The sequence below is a fragment of the Glycine max genome, chromosome 5 (assembly GCF_000004515.6).
Source record: "Glycine max cultivar Williams 82 chromosome 5, Glycine_max_v4.0, whole genome shotgun sequence".
NCBI lineage: Eukaryota > Viridiplantae > Streptophyta > Magnoliopsida > Fabales > Fabaceae > Glycine > Glycine max.
In genome coordinates, this window is record NC_038241.2 from 6849644 (window position 1) to 6868792 (window position 19149).

General features: G+C 32.4%; 3 protein-coding genes across 4 annotated transcripts; 1 reads left to right on the forward strand and 2 right to left on the reverse strand.

Moving 5' to 3' along the window:
• The first annotated feature begins 3050 nt into the window (after nt 1-3050).
• LOC100527380 (uncharacterized) lies at nt 3051-12467 on the forward strand. Of its 2 annotated transcripts, XM_006579314.4 has the most exons (9): nt 3051-3199; nt 4009-4141; nt 5236-5318; nt 5762-5821; nt 11221-11329; nt 11431-11483; nt 11714-11794; nt 11966-12078; nt 12180-12467. In XM_006579314.4, the coding sequence occupies exons 2-9, from the start codon at nt 4063-4065 to the stop codon at nt 12241-12243; spliced, it is 642 nt and encodes a 213-aa protein (XP_006579377.1). In that variant the 5' UTR covers nt 3051-3199; nt 4009-4062; the 3' UTR covers nt 12244-12467.
• A 2140-nt stretch (nt 12468-14607) lies between these two features.
• Nucleotides 14608-14952, reverse strand: LOC102668553 (uncharacterized mitochondrial protein AtMg00810-like). The gene has a single exon (XM_006580602.1). It carries the CDS (start codon nt 14950-14952, stop codon nt 14608-14610), a length of 345 nt encoding a protein of 114 aa, XP_006580665.1.
• Nucleotides 14953-16836: 1884 nt separating this feature from the next.
• On the reverse strand, nt 16837-18381 carry LOC102668826 (uncharacterized). Its single transcript, XM_006580603.1, has 4 exons — nt 18349-18381; nt 18224-18258; nt 17307-18115; nt 16837-17207 (listed from the first exon to the last, which is right to left on the reverse strand). The coding sequence occupies exons 1-4, from the start codon at nt 18379-18381 to the stop codon at nt 16837-16839; spliced, it is 1248 nt and encodes a 415-aa protein (XP_006580666.1).
• Between the last annotated feature and the right edge of the window lie 768 nt (nt 18382-19149).

Sequence of the window (19149 nt, forward strand, 5' to 3'; positions counted from 1 at the left end):
TGCATAACTATTTTTGCAGAGTTTGGGTTGTACTGTCTTTGAGCTTGGCTTGGGTTGTAGGTTGCCTAGTTGGTACAACTTGTACCTTTGTTGTGATTCTTTGGTTAAATAAATTCGTCATTTGCTTGAAAAAAGAAAAATCTTAAATACATTAATAATATAACTTAATAATACACTCATATTAAAAAAAATAAAAAAAGAAGATAAACGTTAACAAATTTAAGACTATCTTACATATGATACCTCTCTTATGTTAAAATATATATCCCATTATTTTTTTCTTATAGAAAAGTTTAAGTTGGAATTTGTTTACCAAAATTAGACATAACTAAATTAAGAACCAAACATATTATATTTATAATATTTAGTAATAATAGTTTGTATTATTTGTCATATTATTAATAAAACGATATAATCAGATATGAACTTATATACCGTAAATACATATAGAGTATATAAATCAAAATTAAAAATATTTTATTCATAATAAAATAAAATATAAAACTATAAATATTTATAACTTTAATTCAATTAGTGTCGTATTATTTTAGTAGTGATTATAAATTTTATATCAAATTTAATATCAATTTGAATATATATAGAGAGAGAGAAATGATTTCATTTTTAAAATAAAAATAAAATTTATAATATTAGAATAAATAATTTAACATAAGATATGACTTATATTAATGATATTATATAATCCACTTTTAAGTAAAAGTGATTTGTAAAAATTAACTTTCATGCTAATTGCAACGAGTTGGTATATATTTTTGTTTGTTTGTTAAAATACGAAGATACGATAAAACTTAAAAACGCGTAGGATAACACTAACGAGTACCCGTTAAATCAGTTCTAAACAAAATCAGGCGCAAACTACGAATAGTACGAATACCTGACAACAGTTTTCTAACTCCGGAGCCATGTTTGGCAACCGGCAAGAGAGTCCCCTGATTGATTAGCTTCGTGTCACCGCAAATAACACTAATTGAATCAAATCCATTGTAAATTGTTAAATTAATTACAAAATAAAAATTGATAAAATAAATTTTTGAAAAACAAAAATTATATATTTTTACAGTTTGATTCATTTTTTTTCACATCTTATTATAAAAAAAATTAAACCAAACCAAATAAAACACATATTGTAATTATATTTTTTTATTGTGAAAATTAATAATAAATATAAAGTAATTTGTTAATTTTTTCTTTATTTTATAATCAAAATACATATTTTATTTCATATATTAAAAAAATATATTAATAATGTTAAATATCAAGTAACAAGTTGATAATATCTTTTTATATCAATACTAAATAGAAGTAAAAAATAATAAATTTTAACAAAAATTTGTTAAACAAAATTCAATTAAAAAATAAATCCATTCTTAAAAAATAATCTAGCATAATTGGATACCTTTCACTAAATCAAAACACAGATATTAGGTAAGAAACTCACAGCAACTTTATATCAGGATACACAGTAATCCTATGAAATCGTCTCCCCCAAGCAACAAGTTGGTTTTAAACCTATTTAAAAATAATCTTTTTATTTTAATCTACGAGAACAAAGACAGTGTCACAAAATGAAACAACTTAATTACTCTTGCTCAATTTATTGAGCTACTTTACATTGAACTATAGCGTTTAAAATACTTAACTTTTTTAAATACATATCTAATATAAACTCAATTACGGTTAGGGAAGGAGCCCGCCTTCCAACTCTACCATTAATTTGGTTATAAAAATCTAGTAAATCAAAATGAATTAGATTACTTAGACCATTTTTTATGACTATAATAACTAATAATGAAAAAACTTTCAAATGGTAAACAAAAAAATAAGAATAGTTAAAAGAGTTGTTATAGTATTGTAAGACTATGTTGTGTTCACATGAGTGATAACGATTTATTTAGCGGGAGAATTTGTATTTAATTCTCATCTTGTGTAAAATTCGGGACAATTATACACCACAAATATGATTAATCCCTAATCTAAGGAGTAAGAAGACACACATAATTTATAAACTAAGATAAAGAAAATTAGATAAGAATGTTCTGTTATTTTGACTATGACCAAAAAATAAAAAAATATATAATAATAATAGTGATGCAATAAGAAAATATTTAAGGGTACCTAACTTTTGTTGTTGGTAGTTAAAAAAAAAAACTTTTATTGTTAGTTGAACAACATGCATAAATTGTTGTAAATTTTGTGGTATCAAGTTTGATTTTTATGAATAATAAAAACAAATCATACATTGGAACACATGTTCTTGATTCATATATTTTGAAGAAAGAATATTCAAATTTAATATAATAATTTTTATAAAAGAAAACTAAAATATTTCTTAATTTTATTAAATGAAAAAGAGGATAAGATCTTGAGTTTCAATTAAAGAGATTTGACTTAATTTGTTAAACAAATCGAATATATAAGTTACTATAAATTTCGATTCTCAATTCTCAAAAGATAAAAAAAATAAAGACCTTGAGTTGCATAACATTAACTGTGGGCCTGATTATATACCATCAATGCTTGGTTGATTCAATAATAGGAATATTCAAAATGAGGTAAGTGAATAAGTGATTAATGGGTTTGACAAATAGGAGCTGTTCTATTTTATGTCAAGAAATTTCAAAACCAAAATTGTTTGGAATGAAAAGATGAAAATCAAGTAAAAGGAACCCCATGTGATTAATTGACTAAATAGGAAAATCTATCGATTTAGCAACAGGAATATTCCAAACGATACCCAATGATTCCATTTCCCATATACAATTGTGAAAAAATTATGAATTTAGTAAATCACAGTAATTTTGTTGATTTACTCATTCTCAACACGGTAAGTATTTTTATTAATTATAAAAATATAATCTTTTAAGACAATTCAATTAAAAATTACTACTATTTTTAATTTTATTAAATTGTGTATGGGTTATGCCGCCATCCAAAAAATACACGAGTTCGCCGTTACCGTTTCTAACTTTACTTCAGTTCTGACAAACAAGAACAGCGTGAATCTCTAAAGTGTATTATATATATATAAGGCTTCGTCACAAACTAACAATCACGCTTCTCTCTCTCTGCAAACTCCGCGTATACCCCAAGTTTCTCTCTCTACCCTTTTCTTTCTAGTTTCCACCTCCGTCGCCGCACTCACTTTGATGCCAATTTTCTGAACACGCTTTTGAAGAGGGTAAGTTTCTTTTCCATCTTCGTTATTCATGCTTCGATTTGTGCTCATTTTTTTTAAAATTTATGATTCCATTTCCTTCTTGATTTTTCTGTGTTTCTTTTTTCTTTTGAGTTTGACCTGCTTTGATTTAGATGCTCATTCTTTTGATGGGGTTTTATGGGTAGAGAATTGGGAAAGTACAATGTGGGTTTTATTTTGTAGTTGTTTTTCCTTCTTTTCTTTTGTTGGACAATTGGGTTTGTGGTTTTTTTCTTCTTCTTATAATTAGTAGTTTGTTTATCGATCTTCTTGATTTGTTTTTTTTTTTTGCTTGATTTGATTCCGAGGTAATGGAAATAAAGTTGTAAAATTTAGCTTCCGTTGCGTGTTGATGGGATTATGTGATGTTGATTGTTCTTTAGGTTTTAAGTATTTTTTTTCATCTTGCTTGTAATGGAATAAATCCGAATTCAAGGTCAATTTTTTATCAGTTTCTTGATTACTCGATATGTTGTTTATTATTTGCCCTTTTGCTTCATATGGCTCTAACTTGTTTTTGAAAAAGTCTTCGTCAATAATTACGTATATGATGTCTCTTTGTGACACCTGAGCTCATAGCCTTCATTTGTTAATTGTCAATTATTGTTTTTGACATACAAGTGTTGGAATTCTTTGAACTGCAAACATTATTTTAATTTTTTTCCTCATCTTTCTTTTAGTTTTTTTAAGACAACTTTTAGTGTTTTTTTTTTTTTTTTGTTAATCTACCGTGCATTATTGGTGGGTTGAATTGTTTATTTATTATTATATATTGTGGCATTTCAATTCAGGTAAGTTCGAGCACCGGTACTGTGCTGTGCTGCATTACTTGCATTTCCTCTATAATGGGTTGTTTCCACTCTAAGTCAGCGAGGCAGTTTCCTGCACAGGAGAATACTGTTAATCTTGCGGCAGAGACAGCTTGTACGTTGATTAACATTTCCAATGAATTGATGCAAAGCTGTAATTCTTGTACAATGATATGTGATGGTTTCATTGAATTCTAACTGTGTTTGCATCGGAGGAATTGCTTATTGTGAATTTGCTTTTGGTCTTGCAGTCTTGCTGGATGAATCTTAAGTATTATACTAATAATAAAACTAAGTTTCATGATTTCATCTGTACGGGCTTGTAATTATGTATGGTATGTCTCCTGTGCCTGTGAGGTTTTTTGGGAAAGATTGGCTATTTGTAACAAACAAACCAAAGTTCACTTTGTTTGGTTTATTGTTAAAAGTAGAAACAGGCACTTCCCCTTGGTCAAGGGTTTCAGGGGGTGCATCACCTTGAAAAAAATATAACTATATATAGTGTTGATATCTTTTTGCCCCCTCTGATTTTATAATTTGAATCCATTGGTTCCAATTTTTTAAGTGTTGATATTTTTTTCTTTTATTGGTTAGTTTCTCAATTACATTTCATTATCTTTTCAGCTCATTAGATACTTTTATGTTTTCTACAAATAAACATTTTATTTTTATCTTAATGTTGGCCACATTAAGGGAAATGAAAGACCATTCTTTGTCAATATAGCTGTATCTGTGGGTATATAAATGTAAGGCAATAATTAATATAGATTGTACTTCTTCTGTATTTTGTGAAGTAAACTAAATGGAAGAAAATGTTGTTAGGCCACTTGCAAAATTGAAGAGATTAAAGACCTCATGTCTTTTCTGTTAAATTAGATTCCATAATCTTCCATGAGTTTCCATTCTGCCACTTTGCTACAAAGCTTTTATCCTCTTTGGAACACACAATTTTAGTCCTATGCATTCAGCAAGCTCTGCAAACAAAATTGAGAGTTGTCGGTTTATAACTACTTTGCATGTGTCATTGTCTCAATTGAAATGGATGTGATGGACTAATGGTTGTGTTTGGGTCTTGTTACCTGTCAATTATTTAGAAGAACGTTTCCATCTAGTGATGCATTTGCTATAAAATTGCTCTGTCTCTATTTCTCCATATGTTAGCTTTGTAGTTTAAACTCGTGTATCATTTTTTTGTTTTCCCCTTCCCAGTTACTGTCAGTGAGGTTGAAGCACTGTTTGAGCTTTTTAGGAGCATCAGCAGTTCTGTTGTCGATGACGGACTGATAAGCAAGGTACTACATAGAAAATAACTTTTTATTTTTATTTTTTGCATTAGTTGATCTATGATGATTGTTACTTTTTATTGTTTCTATCTCCACTCATTCTCTATGAGGAACTTAGTTATATTCTGACATCTATCTTGCAATGGGTATTTTGTCATGAGAAACTGGGTCTTATATTTGCATTTGTAATCTTGTCAAGAATTTAGTCCACACATAGCTTTGGTTTGGAATTTTCCAATTAATCAATCGGTTGTTATTTATTTTCTCAATGATGTTTCCAAACCCGAATGACCTACAATAAAATATCTGTTTTCTTTAAGTTTTTCTTTCATATATTTGATTTTTTATTTTTGATTTATTTGTTTTTGGTTTGCTAAAGATTTTTTCATATTATATTATCCAAATCTAATTCATTATCCATATTGTGGTTATCCGGTGATTTTTCTTTACAGGAAGAATTCCAATTGGCAATCTTCAAAAACAAGAAAAAGGATAACCTTTTTGCAAACCGGGTACTACTATACACTTTTCTTTCTTCATAGCAATGACTATGCCATGAATGTTTATGTTTCTTGCAAGCAACTGTGAATGACGGTAGACTGGCCCAAATGTACTCTTTAGATCAACAATTTGTTGTGCAAGTAGGTTATTCGGTAAGAAAACACTTAAGATCTTCTTGAAAACAATTGTATAAAGAAAGGAACCTGACCTTAACCGGCCGAAAGTTCTAAACCCAAGAACCCTAATTAAGGCTCAAGTCCCAATAACTAATCTAATAATCGAAAGATTTTAAAAAAATAAAAGGTCGTGCTGGTCCATTACAAGTCCAAAATACAATTAAAAATAAAAATAAATCCTATTTTAAAAATTGGCTAAAATTTATGAGCTTTATTCCTTTTCTCTTTCCTCCACAAGAGAATTTAGTTTCTCGTCAAGTTCTTCTTGATGATTCTTGTCTGGTAGATTGGGCTTCCAAAGTGATTCTTCAAGTTGGCCTTAAAGTATCTTCATCAATTTGTAGGAGAGAGATCCAATTAGGCGCAGTCCTTAATTCACATTGGTCTTCTCTCTTTTATCTTTGGAATCAAGCCTTGTAATGCCTGTTTCATCCTTTTAGTCTTAGACCTTGTCATAGGACCTCCTTCCCTCCCTCTTCGAAAGGATTCGTCCTCGTTATCTACATCAAAGAAAGAGATCAGCCGCATTGAAGACACTTATGTTACCATATTCTTTTGGCAAGTTCAACTTTTAAGCATTGTCATTTATCCTTTCTAGAACTTGAAAAGATCCATCTACTCTTGATTGTAACTTAAATCTTTGATGGGTGTTGCAATGGCTCTATTTGCGATATTTCTATCTATTATTTTGGAGATTTATAATTCGTCCATTTTACTCGATTTTCTTTGAACATTAAACTTTTCCTTTCTCTTATGAACCCAGATCCCAATCTTTTGACAGCTTTTTACTCAAGTATGCAACTGGTTTAAAGTCCTGCAATAGTACAACCCCTGTTTCAACACCAGAAGCATCACATTCTAACTTAAAAACTATATCAAAATTAGGCAAACAAAGTGCATTGGTCAGCTTATCTTTCAATAAATTAAAAGTTTTTTCATGCACATCAGTCCACTTGAACACCACATTCTTTTTGACAAGTTCATTTAAAGGTACAACAAGTGAACTAAAGTTTTTCACAAATCTTCTATAAAAACTTGTTAAACAATGAAAACTTCTTACCTCATTAGCATTTTAGGTACAAACTATTTCCTACTTGCATTTACCTTTTTTTCATCACACTTATTTCTTTTGAGCTAATGACAAAACCCAAGAATACAACAGATTCAAGGCAAAAAAACACTTTTTAAGATTGACATACAATTTATTTTCTCCCAAAACACTAAAAACATCATGTAAATGATCAACATGTTCATATAATGTTTTGCTATAGTTCAAAATGTCTTCAAAATACATCACAACAAATTTCTTAATGAAAGCACGCAAAACATGCTTCATTAACCTCATGAAGGTACTGGGTGCATTAGTTAAACCAAATGGCATTACCAACCACTCATATAAACCATATTTTATTTTAAAAGTTGTTTTTCATTCATCACCTCCTTTCATGTGGATTCGATAATATCTACTTTTCAAATCTATTTTAGAAAACACACAAACCATATAATTCATCAAACATATCATTCAATCTAAGGGATAAGATATTTATACTTTACTTATTTATGGCTCGGGTACACATGCGTCATCATCTTTCTTTGGAACCAAGATCACAGGAAAAAAACACGGACTAAGACTTTTCCTTACAAATCCATTTTGTAAGAACTCATCAACTTGCCTATGAATCGCCTTTGCTTCATCTGGACTTGACTAGACTGACCTATTTGAAAGTGAAGCATCAAGAATGAAGTCAATTTGATGCTCAATACCACTTAAAGGAGGTAATCCATATGGAATTTCTTCTAGAAAAACATCAACAAATCTCTGTAACAAGGAAACAACTTCACAAGACAAAGAAGAGAAGAGTTAAGATCGTTAGTAAAATAAACATCCTTGTACATAAGTGCAAGTAGTGTTCTCTAGCTATCAAAGCACTCTCAACCTCTATTTTCTTTGGAATTGCACTCTCTTATTTTTCTCTTTTTTATTCTTTTTCTTTCTTTTGCTCACTCTCATCTTTCTTTTCTTGAATTCTGATCTAATCGACGTAGGCCTCAGCAGGCCAGAGAGGTGTTAACACAATGATACGATTGTTCAAAACAAGAGTATATCTATTTTTGTAACCTTTCTATTAAATTGTCATGGACACTCTAGAAGTATATGTCCATCATGCATAGGTACCACATCACAAAGAACTTTATCCTTGTATTTACCAATGAAAAAAGAAACCAATACTTGCTTGGTCACCCTTATGTCTCCACAATCACTCAACCACTGAAGTCCATATGGATTAGGGTGTTTTAATGTGGACAAACCCAATTTCTCAACCAACAAGGTTCTAGCAACATTAGTACAACTTCAACTATCAATAATCAAATTAGATACCTTGTCTTTTATGCGGCATCTTGTATGAAAAATATGTTCACGTTATTCCTCATCACCTCCTACCTTAGGTTACATGTTAAGAGCACGCCTAGTAACAAGCACATTTCCATTTACAGGTTCAGCATCAACATCAACATCATTGCAATTCTCCAATGGTGGCATTTCATCATCACTTGAGCTCTCACTCTCTATTTCTCCATTATCCAGCAATATCATGACTCTTTTATTTGGACATTGAGTAGCAATATGTCTAACTCCTTAACACTTGAAACATTTGATATCACGAGATCTAGAAGATGAATTAATTTTCATTTTACCTTTTGGTGTAGCAAATAAATTTTTGGACTTAGCTTCATCTTTTGACTTTGTCATAGATGTGTTGTTTTGCCAATTTAACTTCCATGAAGAAGTGGAAGCAAATTTGGAAGTACTCTTAGCTTTCAATTGTCTCTCCACTCAAATATATTTGTGCAACAAGTCCTCCATCCCACATATTGTTGCAATTTTACACATCGGCTATCTCCTTCTTTAGACCTCCAATGAATCTGGTCATAGTTGTCTCACGGTCTTCTTCAACATTGGCTCTACTCATGGCTATTTTCATCTCCTTGTAGTAGTCCTTCACACTCATAGAACCTTGAGTTAGAGTTTCTAATTTTCTATGCAAATTCCTATGTTAGTGGCTAGGTACAAATCTCCTTCTCATAACAGTCTTCATCTCCTCCCATTTGCTAATACCACCATTCCTGCGCCTATCAATCACAAGTTGATCCCACCAAATACTAGTATAATCGGTGAATTTAACAATATCTAGTTTAACCTTTTTCTCCTTAGAATTATTACTTTCTCTCCCACTTCAAATACAATTCAGAATCATTTTTACCTTGAAACGTAAGGATTGTCATCTTAATGTTTCCTAAATGATTATCTCGTCTTGGTTCGCCTCTTTACCTTCTTCCATGACTTCTTACATCTGAATACTCTTCCTCCTCTTTTTCTTGAAATTGCAAACTATCCAATCTCAAATTTAAAGCTTGAAATTGTTCGTTAACAACTTTAACAAACAACTTGAGATAAATTCCTTCTTCTCAAATTAAAATTGCTGCAAGAACTGTGTTAGGAGGTGATTGTAAATGGACAAATAAATATCCTCACAAACACTCTCTTACGTGTTTACACTCAATAATTTTTTACTGGTGTTTCTCTTTTTTACTTTTTTCCTTTAATAGTCTCACCACTCTTGTCTTTTACCGCTCAACTTCTCCTTATGAGCTCTTAACTAAGAACATTTGGGATTGAACAACACACAACAAGGGATCAATTAGAACTTAGTGAATAAGAACAAGACAAGGAACAAACCAAAGGAAGATTGATGGAGCAAGAAGAAGATGACACAGTAGTCACACTTTGTTTTGTTAACTTGTAAACAAATGTAAAAACTGTCCAGATTTTTTTTTCTACTTTCTTTTGTTACGTTCTTTGTTGCACGATATTCAAAATTGAATGCAAACACGTGATTGGGACGGTAACAGAATTTTGGTTTCAAATTTGAAAATCAAATTTAGATCCTAACAACTTCAATTATCCAAACCTGGATTGTAACAAAATTTTGGCTTCAAATTTGAAAAATAAATTCAGATCCTAGCAACTTTAATTATCCAAATATGGATTGTAACATACTTTTGACCACTCTAATTATCCAAATATGAATTGTAACAAAATTTTGGCAGATATAAAATAGAAAGAAGACAAAAGATATTGATACTAAATAGAGTTCAGAAAAGAAAATAGACTCAAAGAATTAAAATAAAGGAAGATGAAATAATAATATAGTCAAACGCAAAGAACAAACAAAGGAGGAAACATACAAGAAGAAAGAAAACACAAAGGGTAAATAATACTTTTCAAGGACCAAAGCTTTTATACCAAATGATAAGAAAATACTTAGGATCGCTCTTGAAAACAAGTATAACAAGAAAGGAACTTGATCCTAACCGCGACATGCAGGTAGAACCAAAGTTATCAAAAGGAGCGTGACCCTAATCGCGACCACCAACACTATCAGTTCTTAACCCAATTAAGAACAAAGGAAAGGAAAAACTCTCTCAATAGAGAAACTCTCAGAACAAAGTGTTTAAGGAGTATATTTGTACTCCTTGCTAGTAACCCTAATTTATGTCCAAGGCCCGATAACTAATCAAATAATCAAAAGATTTTAAAATAATAATAAAAGATCGTGACAGTCCATTACAAGTCCGAGTTGGTTCATCCATGATAGACTTAATTATTATCTAATTAGTCTAATATTAATAGTTCACCAAAATTGATCGACTCAGTCCATAGATGCTTCTTGTATTGTAAATTGGACTTCCAAAGTGATTTTTTAAGTTGATCTCAAAGTATCTTCGTTAATTTGTAGGAGAGTGACCTAATTAGGTGCAGTCCTTAATTCACATTAGTTTTTTCCTTTGATATTTAGAATCAAGCTTTGCAATGCTTGCTTCATCGTCTTAGTCTTGATCTTTGTCATAGGAACTCCAATTTCCTGTACAAGATCATTGGTTATACCTCCATTAGATTATCAAAAAAGTTTGTTGTTTCATGACGTTCTTCTGAAAAAAACTCAATTTAGTAATCCTTTCAATACAAGCCTGTAACATATTCATCCAGTTTTTGTCAAATTTATATATGCAGAATATTTTTCTCATCTCCAGGATTCCTTTCCAAATAGAAATAGATGTTTGATTATTGCATCTTATAAACATCTTAAATGACATTTTATGTCAGTCTTGTGTGGTATCTCTATGAAATAATCTTTCAATTGACTAAATATCCATTGATATGCTATGTGCAGATCTTTGATTTATTTGATGTCAAGAAGAAGGGAGTCATTGACTTCGAAGACTTTGTTAGATCTCTGAATGTTTTCCACCCAAATGCATCATTAGAAGACAAGATAGCTTGTAAGTTAAAGTTCAAATCCTCAACTCGTGATTTATCGGAAATTCTTTACCGTTATCTAAGTTGTTCTGATACATTAGGTTGGTTTGGTATCTTGTTTCAGTTTCATTTAGGCTCTATGATTTGCACAATACTGGCTTTATAGAGCGCCCTGAGGTAGGATGATGATTCTTTATTCATATACCTTCTATGCAAATAAAATGCTTATTGCTACAAATACAAATAAGTGCTAACCTACACATATAGATAGGGGTTTGATGCGATGTGATGATTTTCATTTTGATTTGGTGTATTTTGTCATGGCATCTATCTTCAGTGTTTGTGCACTCCTATCCTATTAATTTTTTAGTGGGCTTATTCATTTTTCTTTTGGTGATTTCTGACAGGTCAAGCAAATGTTAATTGCACTTCTTTTTGAGTCGGATATGAAGTTGGCAGATGATGTCATAGAAACAATTCTTGACAAGGTTAGTTATGCTTTATAGAATTCCTATATAATAGTGTAGATAATTTGTCTGCATTATGAAAGAAATATAGTTTATTGTTGCCATGTTGTATCTCCTATATTTTTTTGGCATCAATTATCACAAATTAAATAAAAGGCTTAAATTTGACATTGTATTTTTATTTTTGGCCAGACTTTCGTGGAAGCTGACCTAAACCAAGATGGGAAAATCGACACCGAAGAGTGGGAAACTTTTGTTAAAAAGAATCCGTCACTATTAAAAATCATGACCCTTCCTTATCTGAGGTATGTATAGAATTATTTTTATGGTAACTAAATATGAATCTACTTTCATCCATATTTTGATATTTTAATTATGTAATAATTTGTTATTCTTGAAAATGCAGGGACATAACAACATCTTTCCCAAGTTTTATATTTAACTCTAATGTGGATGAGATTACTGCTTAAAGTACAGAGTTTTTAGGTTATGTGATTGGTGGGAAAATTGGATGTATCAAACACTGAGAATGGAATAGGTGCTATGCTTGATTAGTTAGCCTTACTCAGTAAAATTGTAAATGACGTTTGCATTAAAATTTTCTAGCCACATCTCAAGTTAGTTCCTGTTTGGAAACCCTTTATTTATAAGGGATATTTTTTAATAGAGAATTTTGAAGAGTTGCAATGTAAAATAACTTCTAAAACCGTTTGTCATGAATGAATTGACGATTCACAATTATGGATGACAATCCAAAACCTATCAAAATCTCAAATTCATGAGAAGCATATCATAGTAATATCACAAGAAGTTAGAAGAACACCAGATTAAGCTTAAAAAAAAATTTAGAAACAAATTACGGAATTTTACACATAATGCAGATACGCTTTTCATGAAGGGACTACAAATAGTCTAAGAAACAATTACGGAATTTTGCTATGGTAATTTTTTTTTAAAAGTAATATAGAAAGGAACGCATTCTAGAAGTTGAAATTTCCTAATATTGATAAAAGAAAAATAGCAAATCAAAGTTGTTAATGGAAAATGAAGGGGACACACTAAAATGTGAAAAAGAGAAAATGAGCTTAACTAACCACTTGTGCTGTGTCTGATTTCTTTGTGTAAAGTCAAACTAAATTTATAGCCAGTTTGTATTTTGAGTTTGGATTCCGAAATTCACATGCATTATTTTTTTTAGGCAAAAGCTATAACAGACAAGCTTTTTCGCATATTATGGTTTGGAGTTTTTCAAATGCATAATTAAACACGCACGCTTGATTTTAAATTTAATATATTTTTTTCCGTAGGAATTAAAAACAACCACAACCGTAATAACTCCTACATTTTTATATCTAGATCCCTTGACATTTTAAATTGAATATATTGACTACTATGGAGTAATTGGATTAGTGGGAGAGAAGTTACTTTGAACTTTATCAATAATTTTGAATTTAATATATTTGATGTATTAAATGTTTATAATAATCTTAGTTGACTAAAAAATTTAAATATTTGATTTGAATTTTAATATTGTGTATTATAAAATAATCTCTCGTTATAATCTAACAATATTTTATTTCAATATTTAAACATAAAATTATAATATTATTATTTAATTTTTATGTATAATTAATCCATTACTACTAATAATTATAGATTATAGATAAATATAATAATAACTGTGAAACAGAGAAGGCGTCGTCTTGTTTAGTCACATTAGGGTTTCGCTTTTATCCGATTCCCATAAGAATATCCTAAATCTTCCATTGTTTTGCTTCTGCAACTCTCAAAATCGAAAATTCATCATCTTTCTATCTGTTTGAGTAGAAACTTTTCAGTCTCGGCGTTGCATTTGTTTGCATATAAATGAAACTCAAATAGCATAGGCATGGTGTGGAATGGTGCTTCCTTTCACCAAATTCATTCTGTTTCGTAACCACTTGTTCAGAAAGGTTTCACCTTTACCCAGAATTTTTCAAGGGCATGTCTGCTTTAACCGGTTCAATCCGTTTCCGCAAACTTTTTCCACTTCTGACCACTGTGAAAGATTATCATGGGAACGTTCCACCGAAGAAATTCTATTGAGGAAGCTTAAATTTGCTTTGAGGAATCACCAGGTGCATGAAGCATGGGAATCCTTTCGTGATTTTAGAAGCCTTTAGGGCTACCCTGAGGTTCATCTAGTGAACCAGCTCATTGTTCAATTGTCTTATTCTTCCAATCATGTTTGGATGAGAAAAGTTTGTGATTTGGTGTTGCAGATTGTTAGAGAGAAATCAGGTTTACTTCATGGTGATACGATTGGAGAATAAACTCTTTTTCACACTCACACAAACATGAACACAGAATATATTGTGTGTATTTTCTTATCAAGCACTTACACATATGTACTTTTATATATAGTGTTTTTAACAAAAACTGTTAGAATAGAAAAGAGAAAAACTAACACTTTAATCAACTATTACTAACAATACCTTGTTTATATTTAGATTAAATTCAACACTCCCCCTTAATCCAAATCATTACATATATAACTCTCAACTCTATTATGAGTTTTACAAATCTGTCAGACCTAATTGCCTTAGTTAGTATGTCAGTTAACTGAGTTTCTGTTGAACAATATGTCATTTCAAGCTTTCCATTATTCACCTACTCTCTTGGGAAATAGAATCTGATTTCAATGTGCTTACTTCTCCCATGTGAGACTGGATTTTTAGCTAAATTGATAGCTGACTTGCTATCAATTAGCAATTTAATAGGTTTCTTTGCTTCAAACTTCAATTCATCTAGCAATGAATCTAGCCAAATAGCTTGGCAAGCAGCATATGAGCCTGCTATATATCCAACATCACAGGAAAACAAGGCCACCATAGGTTGCTTCTTAGAGCACCAACAACAAAGGAGAGGTCAGGTCTACTGTTACATAGGTACCTCAAGGAGCCAACTAGTTGCTTATACATGGTTGGATCCACTGCTTCTTCTTCTTCTGTTATTTCCAATTTTGTATTAACCTGTGCTGGAGTATTTGCAGGATTGCAATCTGTCATATGAAATCTTTTCAATACATCAGTAGTATACTTCTGCTGATGAAGCAGAATTCCCTTTGAGTTAGTTACAAATTCTAATCCAAGGAAACAAGCTAGAGTACCAAGGTCTGTCATCTCAAATTCCTGCATCATTTGTGCCTTAAAGAACCCAATACCCTTTAACACTGCCTGTTACCAGTAGATCATCTACATACAAGCAAATCAGAATCACACTTGTCTCCTTCTTCACATAAACACCATATTCAATTGAACATTTCTTGAATCCACTCTGAATCAAGAATGCGTCAATCCTTCTATTCCGCGCCATGAGAGCTTGCTTTAGGCCATACAATGCTTTGTTAAGCCTGTACACTTTTTCTTCCATTTCTTCTTTCACAAAGCCTGATGGTTGAGTCACAAAAACAGATTCCTCTAATGGACCATTCAGAAAAACAGATTTTACATCCATGTGAAACAGTGCCCAATTATGGTTGCTAGCCATTTCTACTACTAGTCTAACAGTCTCGATTCTTGCCACTGGTGCATAAACCTTAGAATAGTCTATGCCAGGTTTTTGAAGGAAGCCTCTTGCCACAAGCCTTGTCTTATGCTTTGCAACAATGTCGTTGGGATTCAATTTCAACTTGAACACCCACTTCACACCAATTGCTCTCTTATTATTTGGTAAGTCAACTAGCTCCCAAGTGTTATTCTTTTCAATAGCTTTCAACTCTTCCAGCATTGCGTTCTTCCAAACCTGTTCTTGTAATGCTTCTTCATAACTAATTGGTTCTGCATATGCTAGTAATGCAAAGTGAACCAATTCTCCTTCTTCTGTTACCTCAATATCACTTCCCATTTCAAAATCAAAGTATCTAGTTGACATCCTTCACTCTCTTTGTGGTATCTGATTTTGTGGTGATTTTGCCTTTGCATTTATTTCTGCGTTTATAGTGCTAACCTCATTCTGATCTTCTTCAATTGTTGATATTATTGGTCTAATTTCACACCTTTGTCTGCTCTAGTCCCTTGCCTCTGCCTCATTGAAGTATACATCTCTAATGATCTCAACCTTCTGCTTGTGTGAATTATAGAGTCTATAGGCACCAGTAACATGACAGCCTATTAATATCATTGGTTCAGTTTTGTCTTCCAATTTCCTCCTTTTGGCATCAAGAATGTGTTTGTAGCATAGGGATCCAAAGATCCTGAGATGACTAACCAATGGCTTTCTTCCAGACCAAACCTCTTTTGGGACTTTCTCTTTCAATCTCTTAGTAGAACATCTGTTCAACATATAAGTTGTTGTGCTCACAGTTTCTCCCCAGAATGAATGAGGTAGCTTTTTCTACTTTAGCATGCTCCTTGTCATGTCAAGGATAGTTCTATTTCTTCGTTCTGCCAAGCCATTGTGTTGTGGTGTATAAGGTGCCGTTACCTCATGAATTATTCCATGTTGCTCACAATAGGTGTTGAATGCCTTGGAAGTGTATTCACCACCTCCATTTGTCCTCAGAACCTTCAAAGCTTGTCCACTTTGCTTCTCTACCATCACCTTGAATTTCTGGAAAACTGAGAACACCTCATTTTTTTCCTTGATCAAGTATAACCACATCATTCTGCTATGCTCATCTACAAATGATGTGAAGTACTTGTTCCCACCCAGTGATGGTACCTCAAAAGGACCACACACATCAAAATGCACAACACCAAGTACATTGGAAGCTCTCATTGGCAAATGGGAATTAAAGGAATTTCTTGGTTGCTTGCCAATGAGACACACATCAAACACCTTCTCTGGTACATTTAATTTTGGCTGACCTATAACCATATTATTAGTTACTAACATATTCAAACTTTTGAAATTTAAGTGACCAAACCTGAGATGCCAAATCCAGCTCAATTGGTTGATCTTTGTAGCCTTTAAACATTGTACCTCTGCTGCCTTAATGTTGGCTTGAAAGGTTCTATTTCTTGAGAGTGCAGATCTAAAGACTAGCTTCAGATTAGGATCAAACAATTCCACCATTCAATCCTTCATTGACACAGAGAATACCTTTTCCACCAATTGGCTACACTCATCAGATTGCATCTCATCCCAGGAACATACAACACATTTTCAATGAGTGTTGTTTTCCCATCCTTTCTCTGAATAAGAATGTTCCCCATGCCTTCTGCACTTAGAGTTCTGCTATCTGCCAATCTGATCTTGGATCTTCTATTTTCATCAAAATCACCAAGCCACTCCTTGTGATCTATCATGTGGTTAGAACAACCAGTATCTAGATACCAAGCCTCAGAATGTGGGTTGCTATCACTAGTTGCCACTAACATCACAGGGTGTTCATCTTCTGAATCCTCATCTTGAGCTATGTTTGCCTTTTCTTCAGAATTCTTGTTATGTTTTCCTTTTCCATGCCAACATTAAGAGGCATAATGCCCCCATTTCTCACAGTTATAACACTAAATCTTTCTTTTATCTTGTCCTTTCTTTCCTTTTTGATTACTGAAGTTCCCTCCTCCTCCTTTATTAGAGGATTCAGGTTTATCTCCAATCTTGTCTTTTTCTTTGTTTGAGAACCAATTCCCTTTGCCACTGCCTTTTCCTTTCTTCCATTTCTTCTTGTTTCCATCATTCTTGGTAAACTGGGCCTGCATTGCTTGATCCAAATCCCCTGAATTTTCCCTTTCAATCAACCTCTGCTCATGAGCTTCAAGAGAATTTTGCAGTTCTTCAATCTTTAATTTTTCAAGATCCTTCAATTCTTCAGTTGCTACCACAATGTGATCAAATTGAGGAGACAAAGTTCTCAAGATCTTTTCAACAATCATCTGATCTGACAATGATTCTCCATAAGTCTTCATTGAATTTACCAACAGTTGCATTCTGTTGAAGTAATCAACCACTGTTTCCTGATCACTCATTGAAAGGAGTTCATATTGCCTCCTTAAAGATTGCAACTTCACCTTCTTGGTCTTTCTTGTATTTCTAAATGCCTTCTGCAGAATTTTCCAAGCCTCCTTGGCTGTACTAGCCTTTGCAATCTTCTCAAATACAACAAGATCAACACACTGATGAAGAAGACACTTTGCCTTGAAGTCCTTCTTCATAATTGTAGCATCATCTTTCTCTTTCTGTGAGATTCCTTCCTTCACAATGCCAATAATCTCATGGAAGTCAAGAATCGCTTCCATCCTCACAACCCATTGATCATAGTTCTTGCCATCAAGAACTGGTAACGCATGTATGAATCCACCAGTGTTTGTTGCGGAAACCATTGCAGCACCTTCAATCGGGTTCCTGAACCTTAGAGCTCTATGATACCAATTTGTTGGAGAATAAACCCTTCTTCACACTCACACAGATACGAACAGAGAATATATTTTAATGAAACTTGTGTGTATTTTCTTATCAAGCACTTACACATATGCACCTTTATATAGTGCTTTTAACAAAAACTGTTACAACAGAAAACAGAAAAACTAACACTCTAACCAACTATTACTAATAATACCCTTACTTATATTTGGATTAAACTCAACAGATACCTTAACCAAATTTGCATAGGTTGCAAATGCCATCCCCTGCCTCAGTGATTCTTAGATTGATGCTTGACAAAGGGTGTGTGCCCTCGATGCATTTGTTGTCATTAGTTGTTTTTCATGTTGTGAAGACAGAAATTGGAACACGTCTTGCATCTAATTAGCTATTTGAAGTTTGTGGTTTTTATGATTGCTTGAATGATAAAAAGGCTCACCATGCGATCACGGTCAAGCTGGATGGATATCTTGGTCTACCTTGTTCTTGATGCTTGTGTGAGGTTTAAATTGTCTTTGAAAGGCGTGAGCCTGATTGAATTAATGTCGATGACTGGGATTGTGGCTGATGCACACTCGATTGTGTAATTTCACAGATTCTAGAGATGAATGGTTTGAGAAATGAGATGAAGGAATTGAAGGATCACATTGATGGAGTTTTGGCTTTTTATGTTTGTCACTATTGCCAGTTCTATGATAGTTTGTTGAGCTTGCACTTCAAATTTAGCAACATTGATGCTGCTGCTAAGCTTGTTATGGATATGACTAGCTCGCATAACTATGATGTTAAAAAAGAATGTGAGAAACATATGCAAAAGCCTTGCTTTATTGCCATTGGATCTCCTTTCCTTAGGACTGTCTTAAAGATACATATTAAGTCTGAGCTACTGCATAAGGATTCTATCCTTAAAGTGGAAAGCAGACAAGATCTTATTTTCTATGATGATGGGAAACTAGTTCTTAGTAACAGTGCTCTGGCTAAGTTCATCGGTGGTTACAAGAAAGATGGGAGGATTAGTGAACTTTCAAAAG